This window comes from Artibeus jamaicensis, unplaced genomic scaffold (assembly GCF_021234435.1).
Source record: "Artibeus jamaicensis isolate MK-2021 breed Jamaican fruit bat unplaced genomic scaffold, CSHL_Jam_final contig_923, whole genome shotgun sequence".
NCBI classification, from domain to species: domain Eukaryota; kingdom Metazoa; phylum Chordata; class Mammalia; order Chiroptera; family Phyllostomidae; genus Artibeus; species Artibeus jamaicensis.
In genome coordinates, this window is record NW_026522014.1 from 13,650,965 (window position 1) to 13,676,601 (window position 25,637).

General features: G+C 38.0%; 1 protein-coding gene across 1 annotated transcript in view; it reads left to right on the forward strand.

The window, feature by feature from the left end:
- Positions 1–18,676, forward strand: part of AHR (aryl hydrocarbon receptor) — a 40,677-nt gene extending 22,001 nt beyond the window's left edge. Inside the window, exons 3-11 of the mRNA XM_037163914.2 lie at positions 4,636–4,739; positions 5,056–5,145; positions 7,160–7,283; positions 8,437–8,567; positions 10,854–11,056; positions 11,789–11,898; positions 12,494–12,635; positions 14,493–15,714; positions 18,171–18,676. Coding sequence (XP_037019809.2) covers positions 4,636–4,739; positions 5,056–5,145; positions 7,160–7,283; positions 8,437–8,567; positions 10,854–11,056; positions 11,789–11,898; positions 12,494–12,635; positions 14,493–15,714; positions 18,171–18,314 — 2,270 coding nt within the window. The 3' untranslated portion in view covers positions 18,315–18,676. The remainder of the gene's footprint in view (positions 1–4,635; positions 4,740–5,055; positions 5,146–7,159; positions 7,284–8,436; positions 8,568–10,853; positions 11,057–11,788; positions 11,899–12,493; positions 12,636–14,492; positions 15,715–18,170) is intronic.
- Positions 18,677–25,637: the final 6,961 nt, after the last annotated feature.

Below are 25,637 nucleotides of genomic sequence, written 5' to 3' on the forward strand. Positions count from 1 at the left end.
GTGGGGAGCACGGGGCGGGGAGGGGGGCTGGGATGGGAGAAATGGTCAAAAAACTGTACTTGAAAAATAACTAAATAAAATTTAAAAATAAATAAAGAATAATTTTTGTAATGAGAAAAAAATTTAAAAAAATAAAGATTTAATTTTAGAGAGGGGAAAAGAGGGTGAAAGAGAGGGAGAGAACATCAGTGTGTGGTTGCCTCTCATGTGTCCTGGACCACAACCCAGGCATGTGCCCTAGACCTGGGAATCCAACCAGCAACCCTTTGTTTCGCAGGCTGGCTGGCACTCACCGAGCCTCACCAGCCAGGGCTAGCTTTGCTCTCTTCTATGCTTCTGTCATTGTAGGAATGAAATTTCTTTGCAGAAGTAATAAAAAGTATTTTTAAGTAAATTGAATTTATATCAACAGTTAGAGATTTAAAAAACTTATGCTTTTCCCTGGCAAGACATATATCATGTCATCATTTTGTTTAAATGCTAACTATATAGGAACAAAATACAGCTTACCACATGCCAATATTTTTTCCTCATGAATTTCTCTAATAATTTGGAGCATTTTTTTTAAAGAGGAAATATTTGGCTTGTAGGAAGCAGTGGACATCAGAGCTAGATACATAAGAAAGGAAAGTGCATGTCAAGAAATACAGATACAGTTACATGCTTGTGGGAATGAGACTTGCATCGGTCTGCAAATGCAACAATTTTGTAATGCTGTAAATATATTTACACTGCAAGTCCATCACCAGTTAAATTTTTTCTTGTTCCATTGCTTCATCAATTTCTCAGCAAAGAAATAGCTGAAATAATTTGATGGCTTATCATCTTACTATTCCACTAAACGTTCAGTGTCCCATCTTTCCACTCTGGAAGGTGTGGTGCTCCCACAGTAGGGGTTTTACAAGTGTTCAGTACCTGACATGCTCCCCAGGAGCAGAACCAGCTTGTGACTTTTTTCCAGAGTTCACATTTTGTGTCTGTGAACTGTCATTATTTAACTCAAGTGGTGTAATGTTACAAGCGTCCTGTGCATCTGATTAGGCATATAATTTTCATAACAATGTGCTGTCTTTAAGTACCCTCAGGTGTTTGCTATAGACAAAATGTAGGCACCGCAGCAGCCCTGCTGGGGGCTCATTGATGCGCTGCGTTCAGCGGCGAGAGAAGACTCAGTTATTCCTGTTGTGCCCGTTCTGTCAGCCGCCCTCCATGGGTTGAAGGTGTGTAAACTCAGCACGTCGGCCTGAGTTTATCTTTTTGACTGTCGGTAAGAGATTCCAGTAAGAGTACTCAGGTACTCTACATGTTATTGTAGCGGAATTTGTCTCCAGAGGTGTCACTGTCCCTATTTTAAAAGAAAGAACCTAAAGCTCAAAAGTACTTAGCATGGGGGGAGCAAGCAGTCTGGCAGGTGGTTAATAATAGCACACATACTGAGGGCCAGGCTACCCGGGTTTTTAATCTAGGCTCTGCCACTTACAGCTCTTGTGACCTTGGGAAAGTCTCTTAACCTCCCTAAGTCTCAGTTTCCTAATGTGTTGAAAGGTCAAGCATGTCCAGTCTTGCAGGACTGTCGTGAAGATTAAATAGATAATACATGGAAACCGCTTGGCATACAACACGTGCTCAGCAGGTAACATATTACTACTGAGTAAATCACTGAAGGCCTCTCAGACGCTAGGAAGGAACACTGGCACCCGCGCCCTAGGTCGCTGTCTCGCTCTTCCATCGCTTTCTAGCCAATGAAGCCATGTGTGTGAGAGTGAGTAGAGTTATCATAGCTCCTAGTAATTTTAAGAAGGGAGAGGTAGTCGGTGTATCAGGAAAGAGAGGTCAAACTTCATAGAAGGCGTAAAGTACATAGTTTGGGTTGAGAAGCAGGACATGAAATAAGTTTCCTAAAAAGTCACATTAGTATTCTTTTAGATGAGAATAAGAAAGGGAGTTCACCCTTCCTGGACTCATCTTTGCACAATATTTACTTAAATCCTTTACTGATTGTTAGCCTTAAACATGAGAATAACAGAAAAACTTGGAAGAATCCTCCAGTGATCCTTCCTCACTTGCCACTTTCTCTACTTTAGTAGTAGTTGTACATATTAAATATTATCCTTCCAATATTTAGAAGTGGTAGGCACTGTCGTTTAGAGTTTCTTCTTTTTATTTTTTCTTTCTTTCAAGTTCAATACTCTAATTAAATCTAATTCTCGTACTTAATATTTTTGACATTCTTTTCTAGTTCTTTGTTTCCATAGCTTAGACTCCTTCCTTAAAGGCGGTCTGTCTAATGTCTAATTAAATTGGCTAATATCCCCAATGTAAGGCCAGAAACGAACTATAAATTACTCTTGAGATGAATGGTCTCTTTTATTTCTTATTCATCTCCTCAGTGGCCCAATATCTGACATTAGTTCCATTGGTTAAAATTAAAAGATTCCTAAGAAGATAATTTAGACAGTTTCAGTTTGACACTATTAATAGCCACTTTTAAGGTTACTTTGCTGGTTTTATAACATAAGGGTTTTGGTTTTATTAATTTAATGGCAAATCCTTCTGATATTTGGCATAACTCTTAACTTGTGCTGCAATGCATACTGGAGATTTTGGAAAAGTAGTGGACTGCTGTTAACCCTGGCACCGTGAGACTGTAGTGCACTCAAGCAAATGTGGCCATTGGAAAGCAAGCAGCAAAAGTGAACTTACAGAACAGAAAGGGAGAAAAGGCTTTTCTCTCTTCTGCTTTTCAACAAGAAATGATTAAAAATTTCCTTTGGTCTTAACTGTTAGATCAATTAATTTACCTCAAGGTGTTTTTTTTCTTTCTTCTGGCCCAAGGAAATCTGTTCTGTGGCCTTTTGAAATTGTTCTATTCAGAGGCCAAACTTTTGGCCTCTTCTTTTAAGGAGACATGTTTCAAGTTTTGGAAAGGCGATAACTTGGCATAAGATTATCGCCACATGACACGTGCACTTGATAATTTGCCAGAAAGTACATTTCAAACAAGAAAAGGTTGTCTATGTGATGCTTTGCTCAGACTGAGAGGAAGTCTGGTTGTTAATAAGTCTCCAGTTTTTCACCAAGCCTCATCATCTTTCTCAAATAAAACTCTAATGAAATAAGTCTTAAAAGTAATGTCAGAGTTAGTTTTATTTAATGGTTTCTCTGATTTAAATATCACAGCATTTAGAGAACAGAAAAATGGGAAGAAGACATTATGGCTGTATTCAAAAGGTTATACTTAATAGCCTATAAGCTCTGGGAAATACAGCTGATCATTGAAGCTCCTGTTTATTGAATGGTTGAGCTGCTGTATTCCAGGAACTTCACATATATTTCCATTATTCTTCACAGTCCCTCAGGATGGGTACATTAAAAAAAATCCTCACCCAAGGATATGTTTTATTGATTTTAGAGAAAGAGGCAGAGGGCAGGAGAGAGAGAGAAATATTAATCATTTATCTCCTGTATGTGCCCTGACTGGGGGGTTGAACCCATAACCTAGGTATGTGCCCTGACCAGGAATCAAACCTGCAACTTTTGGTCTACAGGAAACACTCTACCCAATTGAGCCACCTGCCTAGGGTGCAGGATGGTTTTTGCTTGTTCTTTCTGCTACCACTTTACCTATCAGGAGACAGGCTGTAAGAGTTCACACATTAAATGTCCAAGCTAAGATTTGAACTTAACTCTGTGAGATACCAACACTCACATGCTTTAAAATAAGATAATGTTTGAGAGTGCTTGGAAAAATTCTAAGTAACTAAATGCTGGTTATTTCTGTTCAGCCATGCTGCCCCACAGACTTAAATACACACAAAGAGAAAGAGAGATGGGAAGAGAGAAGAGGAGAGAGAGCATTAACAATATGCCACTTCTGAGAGTAAAGCATCCCATAATGCCATTGGCATTTCTTTCATGTGTATCATCCACAAACAGAAGATAGTAATGACCATCTCCAGAGAAGTCACTCCATAGGATGCCTGATACTTAGGATTAACCATAAAAAGTTAATGTGCGATCCTTTTTGTGGAAAACCTCAACACATTCCAGTGGGACAAAAAATGTAGACTTGAGCAAATGGAAGATACATGTTCTTGAATAGAATGTACAACATCATAAACATGATAACTCATAATGAGTTAATTTATAGATTTCACTTGCACCTAATAATAATACTGTTTTTTACCCTAAAACTAGACAAGACGGTCTAAACATAATGGAAATATATTTCTTAATAAGGTGTGTGGTTGATTCTTTCCCCTCACCACCACTAGTTCATGGATGTTTAGATAAGTACACCGAGGTACTAAAATCATTTTTTTATTGGTAATGTTCTGATGAACCTTACTCTCATAAGTAGGTAGGAATGGCAGGAGTATTCATAGCAGCACCATGCAGTTCTACGCAACTTCTAAGTTACATGCCAAAAATAATATAGGGAACTCATCAAATATTATTTGTAGGAATCTGTCATCTTGAGTTCAAAAATCACCCACTGGCAGAGGATTACTTACTGTCATGACAGTATTTCTTAGGTTTCTCTGTCTGGTATATAGAGGTTTTCCATCATAGCCTTTGGAAACTCCGTGTTTTTAAAGCTACTTACCATGTCATTGTTTCTCCCTTTTTCCACAGTTGCATTAAAATCCTCCTCAGCCAGCAGAAGTGGAGTCAAGGATAACAGTGGAACCGAATTTGGGAACGGTCTGAACTTCCATGAAGGAGAATTCTTGTTACAGGTACATATTAGTACATGTAGTTCCTTATGATTAGGAAAACACCTGTAAATGGAGAATTCACCCATCAGTCAGTGAATTGTTTCCAATGTGTCTGGAGTTAGAAGTCATCCACACGCCACAGTCATCGGTGCGGCACTCGCATGTAAGGCTGTACACTGTGTTTGTGCAGTGTGACTATGTTTGTGCACTGTGTTTAAATCAGCCGGTTAATGAAGACTGTGTTACCAGTAAAAGTGACAGCCTTAATTGAAGTAAATGTGTATGAGTGACAGTATTGTTAGTCACATGACTGATTTTAGAGCTTCTTCTCTTGTAGGCCCTGAACGGCTTTGTGTTGGTCGTCACTACAGATGCTGTGGTCTTCTATGCTTCTTCTACTATACAAGATTATCTGGGGTTTCAGCAGGTAAATATGGCATTCTTAGGTCATTAATTTTCTTAAAAATTAGCTTTCTACTTTTTAAGTATCTTATACTTTAGGGGTATAATTTGTATATATAAAATATCAATTAAAATATGTGCTGTAGAATAAAAATTATGTATTTTCAGCTAACATGTTTTTATATCATTAATTTACTACATTAAAATTTCCATAAGTGTGTATGAGACTCATGGATACCATGTTTCCTCTTTCACTTATTGAGGAACACTCATATAAATGAAACGCTCAGGTAGGGACCAGCCAGGGTTCTGAATGAGGGCAGGCAAGAGGGTATTTGCCACCTAGTTAGTGTGGATACTGGCAGACACACGGCAACTATGAAATGAGTAAGGTGATTTGTAAAGGTACAAGCAGAATAGCATGGCTGATACCTTTACTTCTGATTTACGGGGCTTAGGGAAGCTTTCCAGAAGGAGGTGGTATTTAAGCTAACTTAAAGAAAATGTAGGATTCAGATGGGTGGCCAGTTGTGCAGAGACACAGGGAAGAAAAGGCAGAAGGACTGTAAGCAGTAGACTAGAAGTCCTTAAAGGAGGTAAATGTGTTCGGTTCATTCAATGTTACTGAATGAATAATGAAGAGGTGGAGTGGCAGGTAAGGTGTTTGGTATATTGGAGGGAAATGAATATAACACGTGATTTGAGCACAGTTAGCAAGTATACCTGAATGGTAGCTATAGTTATGCAGCAGTAGTTCCTAAATTTTCACCTGCATAAGACTCACCTGAATAACTTGATAAAAATATATATCTTTAGACCCCAAAACCTGGTATTCTGATTCAGCAGATCCCAGTAGGGCCCATGAAATTTCATTTCTGACAAGCTCACAGGTGGTACCAAGGCTGGTGGCGGGGGGCACTGTTTATACTGCCATATAAACTGACAGTGAAGCCGTGGTCTATACACAGTGCAAAGCACTGAAGGGGTGTGCTAAGGGAAGGTGTGTGTTCCAGTCTGTGTTTCAGGTGATAACTCTGGCAGTTGTGTTAAAGACAGTATAATGCTGGAAGATCAAGTTTGTAGGGAGATTTTCTCTAGGTAGCTGAAGTAGTGGAGTCTGGCTGCTACCCCAGTTTACGAAGGTATGCTTGAAGATAATTTTGCTGACCCAGAGGTAGAATTGTTTTCAGACTTTTTAAATTACAAAGAAAATGCACTAATGTTCCTGAAAAGGCTTGTTTGAAACTTAACTGCCTAGTTTTCTTAGTTATTATTTGATAATGTGATTCCTAACCATTAAGAAATCAGAGATCAGCTATTTCCCACTCTGTATTTTCCTCACAGGTACACACTGGCATAGATGTTATTTAAGAAAACATTTGTGTCTGACATGGGTTGTGGTTCAGGCAGCATTTAACTGCAAGTTGTCACTCCGTAATGGGTAATGACGATGGCATGGTGTATCATCCATTCTTTTGATGCCCTTACTGCAGTGAAATGCAGTAAAAAATGTTAGAAAAATGCTGATTTAAGGGTTAAGGGTTAGAGCTCAGCACTGTAATAAATGCTAAGAAGCAAGAGGTAGGGGAAGGATTCTGACCTGGTGAAGGTATAACCCTGACTCTTCTGGAGTCCGCTTGGAGGGATTCAATGTAAAGAAATTTGTTAGAGAACAGTGAAGAAAATATATAATGAATACTATTAAGTTTACGGAAGTCTGCAGGGTGTTCAGATGAGGTTTTTGTGAAAACATACTTAAAAGATGAAAATGGGATAAAAGTAATCAGAACTTAATGTGTTGCAGTTAAAGAGGGGAGAGGTGGCTTCTTTGGCAAACAGTCATGGAGTTTGGGGCTTACCAAGGCCAGCGCTAGCCCCTCTCTAGTTTCTCCTGTCTGGGGTTTCCGGAGAGTGCCGCGATCCATTTGATGTACTCGTCACCACTGACTAATCTAGCTGGGTTCTGAGATTACTTTAATAAATAATATTTAACTTCAAGTCAGTATTTTAGTTTTATTCCCTTGTGTGTTTTTCCTTAGTCCGATGTCATACATCAGAGTGTGTATGAACTGATCCATACTGAAGACCGAGCTGAATTTCAGCGGCAGCTACACTGGTCATTAAACCCTTCACCGTGCACAGACTCTGGGCAAAGAGTCGATGGTAAAAACATTTATCAAAATATAGTTGCGGGCCCTGGCCGGGTTGCTCGGTTGGTTAGCGCATACACCAAGGTTGTGGGTTCAATTCCCCCATCCGGACTCATACAAGGATCAACCAATGAATGCATAAATAAGTGGAACATCATAGCAGTGTTTTTCTCTCTCTCTGCCTTAAAGTCAATAAATAAATATTTAAAAAATATAGGTTGGGTATTTTTAATATAATTTTGCAAATGGAGGCAGCAGACCTCTACAGGCATAGACCTCCTTGGTGACGGTGGGAATGTGGTAGGAGCCCATGTGTCTGTAGCTGTAGGTCACAGAGAGGCTGGTGAACTAAGGAATACTGTCTTCTTCAAAAAGGAATGGTTTTATTATTTTCCTTTTCTCTTAATTTTATAATGATTTTATTTGACATTAATAAAAAGTGAATAAATCTAAGGAATATTGTAGCAGCCATTGACGACTGTCAAGCAAGAAAGTGTTGCCATGTTCAGTGATCTACTTTATAAAACTACTTGCACTGTGCTACTGTGGTGTTAGGAAGGACTGTGTGCAAGGTTGATTGATACTGGAGGTATGTAAATTGTTCTGTGCTTAAAAGGCATAAAATAAAAAAGCAAAGTAGCATATACAAGTATTATAAAAAACTTTAATCAATGTAGTGTTTTCAGAAGTTCATGGAAATATTAAAAAGAAAAAAATGTGCAAAATGTGGACATTGTTGGCACTTATAGCTCAATAGAAATAAAACTGAACAGGTAAAGTTCTGTGACATACAAGTGATACTCAGTGAGTCTTAGTTTCTTTTCATAGCTCCTCTTCTGAAAATCATTATCTTTTTGTATCTTGAATTATAGACTCCAATTTAGAAACACAAATTTCAACTATTCAAACACCATATTTTTGGACTATAAGATGCACCCCCCCCCAAATTTGGGAGGAATAATGGTTGTTAATGCAGTTGTTGAGTTCTGTTCACATTTACATTGGTGAAATATTGTGTTATGTTATTAAATATTTTACCACATTTTTTGCTTCATAATTTTTTTCCTATTTTCCTCCTTTAAAACCTAGGTACATCATATGGTCCAAAAATATGGTAATTTTCCAGCAAAATGGAAAGTAAATGTGTGTTGCTGTTGTTTCTACAGAAGCTAATGGCCTCCCACGGCCGGCAGGCTACCTTAACCCAGACCAGCTCCCCGTAGAAAACTCTGCATTCATGGAGAGGTGCTTCGCCTGCCGCCTGCGGTGCCTGCTGGACAACTCCTCTGGCTTTCTGGTGAGGCGCACGCTCTGGGGGCCCGGCCTTTCCTGTCGATTTAGAGAACTAAAATAGATGACACGAAACCAGTATTCTGTGGTTACATTTGAGTTCGGTTTTAAAAATCTCCTTCATCAAGTACCTTTATAAAGGAAAATATCTTTTAAAATACTATTTGTTTTCTTTTTTTTTCTCCCCACCTCCCTCCCATTTCCACCCCCCCAGTTGTTGTCCATGTGTCCTTTATACTAGTTCCTGTAAATCCTTCCCCTTTTTCTCCTGAAATTCCCTCCCCTCTAGTCACTGTCCCCCTGTTCTCTATTTCAGTGTCTTTGTTTTTGTTTTGCTTGCTTGTTTCGTTGTTTAGCTTCCTGTTAAAGGTGAGATCATATGGTATTTGTCTTTCAACGCCTGGCTTATTTCACTGAGCATAATACTTTCCAGTTCCATCCATGCTGTTGCAAAGGGTAGGAGCTCCTTCTTTCCTTCTGCTGCATAGTATTCCATTGTGTAAATGTACCATAGTTTTTGGATCCATTCATTTACTGATGGGCACCTAGGTTGCTTCCAACTCTTGGCTATTGTAAATTGTGCTGCTATGAACATTGGGGTGCATAGGTTCTTTTGGATTAGTGTTTCAGGGTTCTTAGGATATAATCCCAGCAGTGGAATTGCTGGGTCAAAAGACAGGTCCATTTTGAGTTTTTTCGATTTTCGAATGTTTTTTTTGGCTGGCCTTTCCAAAACCTTGTCCTTTAGGTTGCAGTTCCAAAGATCAAGGGAAGGGACATAGAACCTTGTATGTTGCCTACTGTTAGGACTTCTTAGGTGTATGACAGAGAACTGTGCACCCTGACTTTAATAACAGAATGCTTACCCTCTTCGGATGTAGTGCCAGCTAGACAGAGCCATTATCCTGGCATTTTCCACATGGCCAGAATGACTGCCATGTAGGAAAATGGCTGTACATTCATGGTTGTAGGCTCAGGCTGTGGTGGGAGATGCTCTTGTGCGGTCTGAACACCTGGGTAGGATAACCCTGGAGCGGTTTAGGCAGGTACTGAGGGTGCAGATGGTCTGTCCTCTGTCGTCTGTACCCTTAAGATAGCATCCCCACCACCACCAAAAAAAGGGCTCAAATAAGTTTGGGAGACAACCCTCAAATTTAAATGGGTTTTCTTACTGTAGGACTTCTCAGAACCTTTCCAAAAGGGGCCTGTTATCCTTTGATCCCCAGGGGAGAGGATCATTGAGCCCTTGGTTCTTAAAAGCCATTCATCTTAAGGCTGTTCATCAAAATGCAGTATTCAGAGTATTAGGCTGCCCTCACACCTGGAAAAGGCATGGGAATCTTTGTCAAACCTTGCCCTGCTTTTTATTTAGAAAATGGAGGGTAGCATAGCTATCCCAGAGTGTACCCCACCATCCCCCCAAAAAGATAGCATACTCAACCAGCACAGAAGAAAGAGATCACAAGGCATATTGTATATTATGTTTGTGAATTATCAGGAATTTGAAACAGATAATCAAATCTTAAACATTAGCAAACATGGTTCTTGTTCGTATGTTTATTTGTGAAGATAATTTTGCTGACCCAAGGTTAGAATTGCTTTGAGTTTGATCATTAATACTGAAGAAGACTATTAGTGTGTATTTTCTGAGATGGAATCTGAGGATAATTGGGTCTTTTCTTTCTTGTGCTGTTATCGTACTGATAGTATTACCCCTCGTCCTGGTTATTACTGTTTTAAACAACTAAGCTAATCATGCTCACGCTTAAATTGTCTTCATTTCCTCTGTCTTCTAAAATTATTATCTTTAATAGAAATCTGCATCATAAATAGAAATATGATTTCATGATGAGTCATTTTAATGTTTCAATAAAATTGTATTTTTATATGAAAGATTACCATGAGCTATGAAATAGACCGTGAGCTGTGGAACGTAGCTCACGTGTGTTTGAAAATCCATGTGTACTCAATGACTATCACTGTTCAGTCAGGAAATACAAATTGCATGCACAGTTTGCAAGGAGCTCTGCCAGGTGTCAGTGATGGGGCACTGGCGAACTGAGAAAACGACACAGGTATTCCAGTTCTGACCACTAAAAAGCCAGCAGCGGCTTGCTTCTCCCTTTCGTAGTTTTCGTACTGTTTCAGGATCTTTTTAATGGGCTTCCTGTGGAGAAAGGAATGAAAGAAAGCAGTTTCACACTCAAGAACCTGGGATGTGCCCAGGACTGAGTCTTTTAAAAAGGAACAATTTTTGAACTTAATTTTAATGAACTGTTCTTGATTTTTTAAGGCAATGAATTTCCAAGGGCGGTTAAAGTATCTTCATGGCCAGAACAAGAAAGCAAAAGATGGAACAGTGCTTCCCCCTCAGTTAGCTCTGTTTGCACTAGCTACTCCACTTCAGCCACCGTCTATACTTGAAATCCGAACCAAAAACTTCATCTTTAGAACAAAACACAAACTAGACTTCACACCTATTGGTGTGGATTCCAAGTAAGTAAAACTTTTTCAGCTTTATTTCATCAAATTCATATATTATACAATGTAGTTAGTTTCTCTTAGTATGTCGAATATATAGTGTAGATTATAATAGTGTATATTACTATTTTATACTACTCAGTATAGTCTTTCTTTTAAAATAATTTATCAGGCTCACAAATCACCTTATTACAATTTTTTACAATACTTGCCCCAGTTTCCATATCATAAAGATGACGTGCTTAATTAGTAAGATTATTTTTTTAACAGTTTTAAATTGTACAAATTTTATTTGACTTTCAGCCCTCAGAATTTTAGTAACTTTCAGAGAATTATGGAGAATTATATTAAGCATTCATTATTATAACAAAACATCATTGCTTTTCTAGTTTCTAATATGGAAATTCAGAGAGGTTTGAAAAACATTGTCCTGCATAAATGGAGCACAAGCATTCTAAATTTTTATTAACAATTTTGTTGTGCTTACATAAGCTGTTCTGTTTGAGTTATCTTTAGCCATACTAACTTCATGGTCCTTATTCAGGAGAAGAAAATAGTCTAAAACTGAAATTTGCAGCCATAAGCAAAAGGGAGCAGTTATATAGATTTGGTTAATTTTTTTTACCTGCTAATGTAAAATTCTAAATATCAAAAAAAAAAAAACCCATTGCAGAAAATAGCATGTAACAGATGAATTTATGTTGGTTACTGCATTTGTTAAATTTTAATTTCATTTTTTTTAAACAGAGGAAAAGTTGTTTTAGGCTACACTGAAGCAGAGCTGTGCATGCGAGGGTCCGGGTATCAGTTTGTTCATGCTGCCGACTTTCTCTACCTTGCGGAGTACCACATCCGGAGTAAGTTCTCGGTGCCTGTGCTGCAGGGTGTGTTTCAGAGGGTTACAGAACGGGCCGTGTTTAAGATGTTAAACACAGTCATCTCCTACCCAGTGCCACGCCATTACGGCAAACCCAAGTTACTCTCTTTAACTCCACTACAGCAGCCACAGACAGTAGTTTAATGATGATGTAAATGATCGTTTCATACCATGTTTTGCTCAGGAATTTTTTAATGGTGTCATTATTCCTTCATAAATTTAAATTGTTATAGATTATATTTAAAAAAAATATTAAGCTGTGGGAAACACTCCCTATTTAAAATTAAAACAATTTTTATCTTTTTCACCCCAAACTATACTCTCTATTATTTCATGCATTACTAGAATTGTCTGTCCTTTAGTCTTCCCCTTAACGTTTTAAACAAGTTTAGTGTGAGGTAACAGCTCCGAAGAACTATTTCCATGTATTTTGATAGTTTTAAAAAGTTGTCAAGACATTTGTTATCTTTGGTGATAAATGAAATATATCTGGAGATAAGGGAGGTTTTCTTTTAGAGATTTTCTTTAATATGTGGACCTGGAGTTTGATTTATTATTTTTCTATTTTATTTCAGTGATTAAGACCGGGGAGAGCGGCTTGGTGGTGTTCCGGTTGCTCACCAAAGGCAATCAGTGGACCTGGGTGCAGTCGAACGCACGCCTGGTTTACAAAAATGGGAGGCCGGACTACATCATCGCGACCCAGAGGCCACTGACGTAAGCACAGACTTAGAATGTTTGTTGTCACTGTTTTTTATGGTGATGACATTTTGGCTTATAAATGCTTCTTCTTGAATACTTAAATTCTAAGAGCGTTTACTGTGCAAATAAAAATCAAAAGGTACATGTATAAAGGACCCGTGGACAAAGGTGGACAAAGACAACAGGGGGAGAGTGGTGGGGGGGAGTATTCAGTTACAGTGGGTTCAGCTGTAATTGAACAACAATAAAAATATGGATATACAAAATTGAAAAGTTAAAGTTGTATAGAAAGAAGACATCAGCGAAGGACATTGAGAAGTTAGAATTGACACTGTACTGAACAACTAATGTGTAGAATCGTGGGAGGAGAACAATTGAGGGAATCAAAGGAATAATTCAGGGTTTTATCCTGGGTATGTATGCAGGATAAATGAAAACTAGTGTCATCTGTAAAATAAGAATATAACAATGCTTTGCTTATTAGCATTTGTTTTCTAAGCATGCAGTGATTTTTAAGTTTTATATGTTCTGGAAATGAGTATTTTGTTAAACACTTGCATTGTAAATTTTCTCCAGAGCATTGATTTTTGTATGTGTCTTCAGCAAGGATCAAGATCACTTTTTCCCCCTTGTACTTACTGAAGCCCTTTAGTGTTTAGGAAGCAGTGCCATAACTTATAGTGATGGAAAGTTTTAGTTTTGTGTTTATATTTTAGGATATAGTAGCAAATTTTTGCAGGGGTAATCATAAACATCCCAAATCATACATGGTGAGTGTATTAATGAATTGGGCTGCATTTTTTAGATTATAATGAAGTTTGCTATTTTACCAACTTAAAAAAACTTGGATGTGTATATCCCTTTGACCAGTAACGTTTATTGAAAGATAACTTACTGAAAAGGCACCTTTTCTCTGCTGCACTGCCTTTTGACTAGACAGTGAGTCTGTGGTTCTGTTTCGGGGCTCTGTTACGTTCCATTGGTCTGGTCTCTTTTTGCACTAATAGCACATTGCTTTAGTTGTTCTGTAACAAGCCTTGGTGGCTGAGTGTATGTCCTCCATTTTGTTGTTCTCTATCAAGATTGCCTTGGCTCTTCTTGACCCCTTTATACTTTCACACACATTTTAGAAATCAGTTGTCAATTCTCACCAGAAAATCAGGGTGTTCAAACTTTTGGCATCTCCGGGCCACACTGGAAGAAGAGTTGTCTTGTGACATTGTGACACATAATCACACACAAAAAAATCTTATGTTTTAAGTAAATTTAGGATTTTGCTTTGGGCTGCCATTCATAGCCATGGTTGGCTACATGCGGTCCACAGGTTGGACACCCCTAAAGAGATCACACTGTAATCCCAAAATACCAGATCTGTACAGGGGATTACAATGAAACTATAGCTCATTTTGGGAGAGTTCACATCTTTATGATACTTAACATTCCAACCTGTGAACATGCTAAAAGAATGTGTGTGTCTCTGTACTTGTACTTAGGGGTACACAGTTATGTATTATGTCTTTATCTCAGTAATGATTGTGCTTTTCTCACACGAGTCTTGTACATCTTTCATTTTATTCCTAGATATTTGATGTTTTGTAATGCTGGGTTAAATGTGTATGTATATGTACACATACAATTTTCAGATTGTGAATTATGTCTGCCTGTATAGTGTCTAAGTTTCGCATCTTATTTAGAGGTACCTGTCCTACATTCTTACGTGGAATTTTTTGGGGGGCTGAAGGATGTCAGGTAGGGACATAACCTGAGTGTGGAATTAGTGATTATACTGTATTTGGACAAATTCTAAATCATTTGTCCAAAAAACAGTTTTATGGCACCAATCATGTCAAAATAATGTTATTGTGATTTTAGAGATGAAGAAGGAACAGAGCATCTAAGAAAACGAACTTTGAAGTTGCCTTTTATGTTTGCCACGGGAGAAGCTGTGTTGTATGAGATAAATAACCCCTTTCCTCCCGTGATGGATCCCTTACCAGTAAGGCCTAAAAATATTGAGAGTGGAAAAGATTCTGTTACTGAGTCAGCTTTACATAAGAATTCCCTCTGGACTTCCCTTATGCAACAAGATGAGTCTGTTTATCTCTCTCCTGCTGCAAGTAGCGCACCTTTGGACAGAGATTTTCTTAATGAATATGTGGACAAAGGCAGTAGTTGGCAAGACAGCATTGCCCCATTGGGAAATGGCATCCTGAAACATGAGCAAATTGGTCAGCCTCAGGAAATGAACATGACACTCTCTGAAGGCCCAGTAGGGCTCGTCTCAGACAATAAAAATAATGATTTGTACAGCATTATGAAACACTTAGGTATTGATTTTGAAGATATTAAACATATGCAACAGAATGAGGAATTTTTCAGAACTGACTTTTCTGGTGAGGATGATTTCCGAGACATTGACATAACAGATGAAATCCTGACGTTCGTCCAAGATTCTTTAGATAAGTCCACCTTCGTGTGTCCAGGCTACCAGCAGCAACCACCCACGGCACTGAGCTCAAGCTGTATGGTCCAGGAGCAACTGCAGTTGGAGCAACAGCAGCTACAGCCCCACCCAAGGCCCCCCGCCATGGAGCAGCAGCAGCTGTGCCAGAAAATGAAGCACATGCAAGTCAATGGCATGTTCACCAATTGGAGCTCTAACCAGCCCATGCCTTTTAGTTGTCCTCAGCAAGACCAACAACAGTATGGTGTCTTTTCAGACTTACCTGGGACCAGTCAAGAGTTTCCCTACAAATCCGAGATTGAGACTGTGCCTTACACACAGAACTTTATTCCCTGTAACCAGTCTGTGTTACCTCAACAGGGGACGCAGCTAGACTTTCCCATAGGGAATTTTGAACCATCCGCATACCCCACTACTACTACTAATTTAGGAGGTTTTGTCCCATGTTTACAAGTTTCGGAAAACCAAAAAAAGCATGGGCTACATCCACAGGCAAGCCTAGTAACCCCGCAGACGTGTTATTCCGGGGCTGTGTCGATGTACCCGTGTCAGCCGGAACCTCAGCAGCGCCATGTGGCCCAGATGCAGAACAGTGCAGCAGTGCCAAACACGCGGGCGTTTTTAACCGAGGTAAGGGTTTTATCTAAATCAGCCCTTTCAGTGATTCTTCTTTATTAGAAATACACAAATTATACATCATTGATATCAGGAGTGATTTCATGTCTTACCTATAGCATTTCTATCAGAGAACATTTCTAATTTTTTTAATAAGCCAGTACTTTTCCAGTATGTTACCAATATATTGTGTTTACCCGAATTGCAAAGGAGAAAGAAATCAAGGGCCAAGGTGAATGAACATGCCTTAAGTTACTAGGTGAAATTAGTTAAAAGTACAGTGTTTACAGATTTGGGGTTATCTTTCTTGATTCTTTAGAATTGCATGCCTTTTAAAAATTCAAACTTGAAAAATTTATTTAAATTTTCAAAATTTTCTCAGTGTTTTAATGTATCGTTGAAATTTGAAGGTATGTGTCTTTGCCCCAGATGAGCCCTAGGCTCCTTAGCTGCCACACCCTCCTTTTATCCTTTAAGGTGAGATATTTTTTGCCGGCCTTAAAAAAGGGGTAACTCCACTGGCTTTCCATCATGGGACTTGAGCTTGACATTGTATTTTGTTGCTTAAATGTGTCATCGGAACCCTTCTAGCAGCACTCACACTTTAAATCAAAAAGTACTGTAATAAAGAGTTAACGTGATTGTACCTGCTCTCTTTGGCTGTCCAGGGATATGGCCTCTTCACACTGGTGCCATCCATTAGAAAGCGGTTTATTTTACAACGCGTATTAGTTTTGAAGAAAACCCTGACTTAGGTTCATTGGTCTCTGTACTGTGTATTGAGGTATAGTAATGTAACAGTGTTACCGGAGTCTTTAACCCCATTTATGTTTTCTGTTGTTTTTTCACCTGATTTGGTCTGATTATAGAAAATAATAGCTTTCTAATAGAAAAGAGCACTGAAGGCTTTTCTTATTCCTGACACATTTTATTTATCTTAGACTATAACTGAATATTACATTTTATTTCACAACACTGCCATAAAGTTAAGCATGGGTAGGTAGGTACCTTAACTCATGTATACTATACCCTTGAGTGTATTGGGGAGAACTTCCTTATGTAACACTACATTTTGAACTGGGCTTTCATTGTCTCGTGAGATCTTTACAGTGATCCCCCTCCCCTATTTTGTGTTACTTCTTTATGAATAACGAGAATTCTGTAGACCTGTAACTTCCCTGCCTCTGCAGAGTAGCCACCTCGCAGGTGGCTAGTCCCGGATGAGATGTGGTGTAAAATATATGCTAGTTTTGGAGATTTAATTTGAAAAAAACAAAATCTCTTTTTTGTTGACATTATGTTGAAATGATCAATTTCAGCTGTGTTAAGTAAAATATATTAAAATTACATCTATGGCTCACACATTTCTGTTGAACAGCACTGCTCTAGACAATGTAACGAGAAATGCTGGCATATTTATGACTGAGAGTAATGTATTTATTTATTACTTTCCATTTGGAGACATGACAAAGTTGTCATTCATGGGAGATCTAGATTATGTGGCTTTTACTATATATGTAGCATATGTTTTGGAAGATCTTTGATGTAATTGGTCTTTTGAGCACTGAGGCTGTTACATAAGCTTTAGAAAAGTAGGTTTTATTGGAGGGAATTAAGGGCATGATTTGAATCTGTGTGAGAGTTTTTGTAACTCCCTAACCGTATTCTGTCTGAACCATCTGTAAAGCCTCTAACCCCCTGACCCCGCAGCACTCTGTGGCCTGCCTTTGTTTCCCCCTCAGAAGCAGTTAGAAAAGCCAGGCTGATTTCATTATAAGAAAGCTTTTACTAAAACTTGATTCTGTAATCAGGGTGGTAATTATAGTGGTACTTAAGAAGAAGAAGTACAGTAAAAATAAGAAAATGGTTTCGGAAATCATACTCATGGTATAATATTTTTAGGAATAGTAGGAAACCTCTAACAAATCAGAACTAGCCTGGTTTTGGAAAAATCTTGTCATCTGCAGTTCCAGTGTAGTAACTTCAAATGCAATAAATCCCCTGGTTCCCAGAATTAGACCGTGATGAAATCTGGTCAGAGCAGACTTACTGCAGAGGACGGATGCGGGGGAGGATAGATCGATGGATGGTTGTATGGACGTTCACACGGTTATACACACTGCGTGCCGCACACTCACAGCTGTGTGAACCTGCTTTTGTCCCGCCCTGTGTTACTGTAATTTACGACTGCTCCAATACTCTCCTGATACATGGAACGCCAAATTGGAAGTGGAACAGTTAATCATCCATCTGTATTATCAGTTGGAGGAACCAGAAGGTTATTAACATGCTAATATATACATGCTCAGTATGTTTTCATTGCATGATTTAAAATTTAGCAGCAATAAAGTAATTTGAAGTTTAACATCACGTAGCATGAAGATTTTAAAAATACATTTTAATATATTATTTAAGGGGTTAAGATGCTTAAAGATCCGTTCTAATCATTGCATTGCTATTTTTGTTTTCAGTTTCAAAATGGAGTTTTTAATGAAATCTATCCAGGCGAATTAAGTGCTACAAATAACACTCAGACGGCCACACACCTCCAGTCCCTTCATCATCTGTCAGAAGCCAGACCTTTCGCTGATTTGACATCTACTAGATTCCTGTAATTCCAAGACCAATTTTTACCTTGGATTTGGTTTAAATTAGTTTGTGGAAGGTCACGGGTACTAAAACTGTCAGTGTTCGCCATCAGCAAGTCCACATGGAGACACTGAGGGGTGGTGGTCCCACTGTTAATACCAAGCCCCACTCTAGTATTTTTCAAAGAGGAGTTAAAAACATACCACACTTACACACCTACCACAGTCATTCAAACAGAAAGGGTCCTGCTGCAGAATGGTGAGAGATGCCACCTACGTTCACATTCTGAGTGCCACAAACTAAACAAAATTGATTCAGGGGCAGGTTAAGAAAATGTTCTCTATTGAAATTACTTCCGTCAGAATAAAAAAATTCTTTGAGCTTTGCACTTGTGACTCCTTCGTTCTCCAAGTACATCTGGTAGTTACCAAAGTTAACTATTGCCCATATTCTTAGGTTCTAGGAATGTTAAGATAAGTGGTTTGGTGGTATTTTTCTTTTTAATCCTCACCCAAGGATATGTTTATTGACTTCAGGAGAGAGTGAAATGTCAATTGGTTGCCTCCCATACATGCTCTGGGGATGGAACCCCCATTCAAGGTGTGTGCCCTGACTGGGAATCGAACCTTTGGTGAATGGAACAAGGCTCCAACCCAGTGACCCAGCCAGGGCAGTTTGGTGCTTTTGTAGAAAGATAATCTCAATGATTTCCTTCCTCATTGCTAATGTTAAGTGCCTCACAGTTTTTTCTTGCTATAACACTGTAAGATGTACACTTTATATAAATCACACTTTAAAAAAAATTAACATTCTACACACAAATATTATTTACATTTCTTAAATTCAGTCATTTTTATTAATCTAGGCATGTTTTAACTGCACTACTCACCCACCTTCTTCAGGTAAAAAAACGATTGATAAGATTATTATATAATCTAGTTGTTTCTAGACTTTAAATGTTGCTATGTGCCTTACATTGAAAAATTTTAAAGTAAAATGTCTTTTCAAATTATTTCTTTATTATATAAACATTAAGACAGCAGCACTAAAATTTCAACAGTGTGTTCAGAGGAAAGAGATACATGGCCGTTTACCTCCACCCTGGTCATTGTGTTGTGTGTGAAAAACCTGCTGTTGTAAAGACAAGCTCGCTTATTAATCTGTAATGAAGAGGAAGAGTTGTGTTTCTGGGTCATTCATTAAAACAAACCACCCATTTCACTGTGTAAACACGTTTTACAAACTGTTTTACATCGGTAATCTTTTAAGGTATGTTGACTTTATAAATTTCACTTCTTAGCCCAGTGGAAACTATTTGTTTTTCTCATATTTGAGAAGTGGTAAGACTGAATGAATATAGCAGTGTTTGGTGCAGAGTGGTGTTGTAAGTGAACAAATGGTGCATTGTATGCTTAATGAACAAAATGATTTGTAAAATATTTTGAATTTTTCATTTTAAAAATAGTCATATTTTATGTGCACATAAGTTGTCTGGGTTTTACATTTTTTATCAGTCTTAAGAAATCAAATAGTCAAGAAAAAGACAGGGGTGAAATTAATTTCAAACATTAGGTTGTTTCTATGATAGAATGACTTTAACTGTCAGTAAGATAAATCAGTCACCCTACTAACTACTGTCCTCAGGTGATTTAAAAGAAGTGCCACCATCTGCCAATCTCTTATTCAGCTGTGGCGTCTGAAGAGCACCAGGCGTGTTTTGCATGTATTATACAAAAACGTGACGGAATCCCGAACTGAGATGTAGTACTGAAATGCATTTTTCTTTTTTTTAATAAGTTACTGTACATAAAAGCGGCTTCAGACAATATGGATGTCGGTTTTATGTATTTTCAGTCAAAATTTTGAATCTGTAAAATCAGTGCCAGTGTTGCAAATAATACATTTGTCTAAAACATTTCATAATTTGTTCCCAGCATGAGGTATCAGTCAAGATTTAGTTTAGACCCATGGTCTGGATTAACTCCATTTTTATATTCTAACTTTAATTAAAAGTCTTCCTCCTATAAACCATTTCTGTTAGTCTTCCCCTGTGTCACTGGATAAAGTGCTTAGTGGAAAATGGGCTTTTTAAATTGTGACTATGATGACAATCAGTTACAGACTTATCTAATTTAAAAATGAAAGCAATATTGTATATTTTTATCTCTATAACATAACTAAAGCTTATCTAAGAATAATAAAATCACATCAAACCAAATATACCTTTGTCTGCATTGCTGAGTATACCAAAACACAAAGAGAGAAAGCTTTGCTTACTTCTCTGTGGAGGAGGGATTCATTTTTAGATGGCGTGCCCTTCGGAGGACCTGGATGTGTCTGATTCACACGCTTCCTGTCCCAGGTTGTCCTCATGGTACCTGAAGATGGACTGGTGTTCTGATGTATTATAAAGCTTTCAATCACTACTATGCACAAACCTAGTGTTTTTCAGTATTAGTAATCTTTAGGTAAATGTTTTCATACCTTTTCTCTTTCCCTCGAAATGTTACTGCTTTACATATGCCATGCATACATTTTTGTTTAAAATACAATTTATAATACCTTTACTATTATCAAACAGTTGTATACAGTAATATATGTGGTAATAAAATAATCACCAAATATTAATATGTTTTAATGTAAATTCTGGTTCATATAAAGGACATTAGTATTTATAGTATAACAATGTTCAATAAAGACAGTCTATAATATTTAAGAATCTGTTAAGTCAGTAGTTCATAAATTTCTTACAAAATTGTACCCATGGATATACTGGCTTTTATCTGAATATATTAAGAAAAACATACTTCCAGTAACTTCATAGATTTAAAATGCTTCTGAAGTACACGACTCTGACCGTGACCCATGTCAGTGACATTTCCTGCTTGGATCAGAAAACACTGCCCACCACCTACACTCTCTAACATACGGACGGGATGTTCAGCCTGTGGTATCAATTTCACAACTGCTAAACACTCACCAAGAGTTCTCTAATTAAAATTGAAGTGAAATTCCTAAGAAAAACTTTTATTCTAGTAGCAATTCTTTTTATCCTTTACGATCATTATTTTTTCAACAATCTAATATAAACCTAGCAAGTTAGTGTCATACTTAATTCTAAACATTTTAGAAAAACAGAGTTTAGTGTTTTGTCAAGCAAAAATACAGATAATCATTTTTTTAATCTCTGCTTTCACTCAGATGGCTTCTGTCAGCACGCGTGACCTCGGCTCGCCCCTCCCCATCTTGCCCCAGGGGTATTAGGTATGTACAGGACTAGGTCATGCTCAGTTGTCTCCCAGTGTGTGCAGGGGAACTTTCAGTTTTACGAATAACATTGAGACTATCCAATAAAAATCCATAGCAACCTAGGCATGTCTGTGCCTTCACCTCAACCTTCCCACAGTCCTTGGTCTCAGGCTCACCTCCAGTAATACACAGGCAAGGTTCCCTCACGGTGGGACTAACACCCTCCCGTCCAGCCCTCGTTCACTTGGCATCAACATTCCCCTCATTCAGAGACTCTATCTCCTTTTCCTGTAGCCCTGGAAAAAAATTACTCCCTTCTGCATCCCTTTTCTTATTACTTCTTTACCTCCTGTCTCTAAACAACTTTTGAACTGAAATCTGGTTTTATTTTCTACCCTTCTGTACATTGTTTTGCTGATGTTTACTTAAGTCCCTTCTTACCACAGATGGATTCTCTATGGCCCTCCAACCAAATTGAATGAACTCTCAGTAACTATTGTTTTTCCCCCCCTTAGCTTCCATGACATCAGTGGTCCTGCAGCCTGTCACTCTTCTCTGTTAGCTACCCCCTCCCTGCACTGCCTCCCCCCACCTAGTAACATGCTTAGTTATGACCATTTGCAGTTCTTTATCTACAGACTGTTCCTTTGGAATCTTATCCCTTCTGGGACTACTACCTTTATGATGAATCCCCTCAAAATCTCTTGTTTCTCGCCTCTTTAAAAACATGAGATAAAAAGGTAACCTTATCTCTGATGTTTATGGAACATTCTTTTCCTTTGAAAGCAAAGCTAAGCAAAGCACAGACTCTAGTGAGACTGCAGGCTTCAACACATGTAGGATGGGAATGATTGGGAAAGTTTACTCTGAGCTCGGGTTTCCTTTACTACAAAGTAAGGATAATGCTGATACCTGCCTCACTACGTTGTTGGAATCACCGATGAATTATTTAAAAACACTTAGTGCAAAATGCCCAAAACTTAAGGAAATTTGAAGAACAAAATAAATAATGGTAGCACTGGATGATAGCCCAAATAATAAATTATCCGTAAGTTCATCTTGATAAATACATGGAAAAATGAACAGCAGATCTTCCTGCCAGAAGAGTCCCAAAGAATATTTTAGATACTCTGCCCTCCAACAGATGGAGCTCAGTAAACCTCCCTCTTGAGTGTGTCCTAGAGCCTCAGCAGCTTGTTTCCAAAAAAAATAGAACATGGGGAAAAAAAGAGAGGACGTTGTGGAAACCCAGCAGGTGCAAGTAACCAAGTGCTCAAGGGGAAGCAGTGTTACCACACACACATGATAGCATGCCCTCGCCAACGTGATTCCATGGCGAGCACACTTGAACTTGATGTGTCAAAATCATATGACTCCAGTCTAACCAGGAGGGGAGATCAGACAAACTGAGGGACACCACAGAATCACTGGGAATATTCTTTCAAGTGTCAAGGCCATGAAAAACAAGTGGAGATCCAGATACTGTCGCAGATCAGAGGAGAGCAAGGAAACATAACTAAATACAAGATGGTATCCTGCATTGTATCCTTTGTAAAAAGAAATGGATACTAGGGCAGTAACTGCAGAAATCCGAATGAAGTTTAGTTTAACAGGAATCACTAATGAATTTCCTAGTTTTGACCTGCGTATCACGCTTATATAAGATGTTAATTTACTGATGTTAACTTGAAGGGAATAAAGTCTCGGTATTTTGACAATTTTTATGTAAATCTAAAATTATTTTACAGTAGTTTCTTTAAAAGTCATTGTACATACTTTGTCCATGGATAGGGAATGTTAATATTGTTAAAATGTCCTTAATACCTAGAGTATTAAGGGCATTGTCATAATTAGAACAATTCTAAAATTTATATGAAACCACAAAGACCCCAAGTAGTCAAAACAATCTCAAGAAAGAACAAAATCAGAGGTATTGTGCTCCCTGCTGGCAAACTACACTACAAAGCTACCATAAGTAAAACAGTGTGGTACTGGCCTAAAAACAGATATATAGATCAATGGAATAGAGAGCCCAGAAGTAAATCCCTGCTTTTATGGTCAAATAATCTATGATAAAGGAGGCTGGGATATACAATGGAGTAAGAATTTTTTTTCAATAAGTGGTGTTGGCAAAACTGAACAGATGAGTGCAAAAAAGTAATTGAACTACCTTCACATACCATATACAAAAATAACCACAATGGATTGAAGACTTAAATGTTAAGCCTGAAACTGTGGAACTCCTAGAAGAAGGTATAGGCAGTAAACTCTGATACTGCTCTTAGCAATATTGTTTTTTTGAATATATATTTCTTTTTACAAAGGAAACAAAAAATAAATGAAACAAGCCTTTTTTCACAGGGAAGGAAACCATCAACAAAATGACATAGCAAAAAGAAAAATAAAATACCTAGGAATAAATCTAACCAAGGAGGTAAAAGATCTGTATGCAGAAAAGTACACAACACTGAAAAAAGAAATCAAGGAAGACATAAACAAATGGAAACATATACTGTGTTCATGGATTGGAAGAATTAACATCATCAAAATGTCCATACTACCCAAAGCAATTTACAGATTCAATGCAATACCTATTAAAGTACCAATGACATTTCACAGACATAGAATAAACACTTCGAAAACTTACATGGAATTATAAATGACCCTGAATAGCAGCTGCAATTTTGAGAAAGAACAAGGTAGGAGGGATCACAATACCTGATACCAAATTGTATTACAAGGCCACTGTAATCAAAACAGCCTGGTACTACCATAAAAACAGGCACATAGACCATTGGAACGGAACAGAGAGCCCAGAAATAAACCAAGTCTCTATGGGCAATTAATATTCAACAAAGGGGACAGTAACATAAAATGAAGTAAAGGCAGCCTCTTCAACAAATGGTGTTGGGAGAACTGGACAGCTAGGCGCAAAAAAATGAAACTCGAGCACAGACTTACGCCATACACCAAAATAAATTCAAGGTGGATAAAAGACTTACATATAAGCTGTGACACCATTAAAGTCCTAGAGGAGAACATTGGCAGGAAAATCTCAGATATTCCATGCAGCAACATTTTTACTGATAATGTCCCCTCTAGAGCAAGGGACATAAAGGGAAGAATTTTAAGAAATGGGATCTCATCAAAATAAAAAGCTTCTGCATGGCTAAAGGAAACAGTATTAAAGTAAAAAGAGAACCAACTCTATGAGAAACCATATTTGCCAATGATACTTCAGACAAGGGTTTAATCTCTAAAATATACAAAGAACTTACACGACTCCACTCTAAGAAGACAACCAACCCAATTAAAAAATGGGAAAAGGACTTGAACAGACATTTCTCCAAGAAGGACATATAGAGGATCCAGAGACACATGAAAAGATGCTCAATTGCTCAGTATCACTAGCTATCAGAGAGATGCAAATTAAAACCACAATGAGATACCACTTTACACCAGTCAGAATGGCTATCATAAACAAAGCAACAAACAAGTGTTGGAGAGGTTGTGGAGAAAAGGGGATCCTAGTTCATTGTTGATGGGATTGCAGACTGGTACAACCACTATGGATAACAGTATGAAATTTTCTAAGAAAACTAAAAATGGATCTGCCTTTTGACCCAGCAATTCCGCTGCGAAGATTATATCCTAAGAACCCTAAAACACCAATCCAAAAGAATCTACACACCCCAATATTCATAGCAGCACAATTTACAAGGGCCAAATGTTGGAAGCAAACTAGGTGCCCATCAGTAAATGAATGGATCCAAAAGCTATAGTACATTTACACAATGGAATTCTATGCAGCAGAAAGAAAGAAGGAGCTCCTACCCTTTGCAATAGCATGGATGAAACTAGAAAGCATTATGCTGAGTGAAATAAGCCAGGCAATGAAAGACAAATACCATATGATCTCACCTTTAACAGGAACCTAAACAACAAAACAAACAAGCAAGCAAAATATAACCAAAGACACTGAAATAGAGAACAGGCTGACAGTGATCAGAGAGGAGAGGGGAGGGAATTTCAGGGGAAAAGGGGAAGGATTCACAGGAACAAGTATAAAGGACACATGGACAAAAACTAAGGGGGGTGGA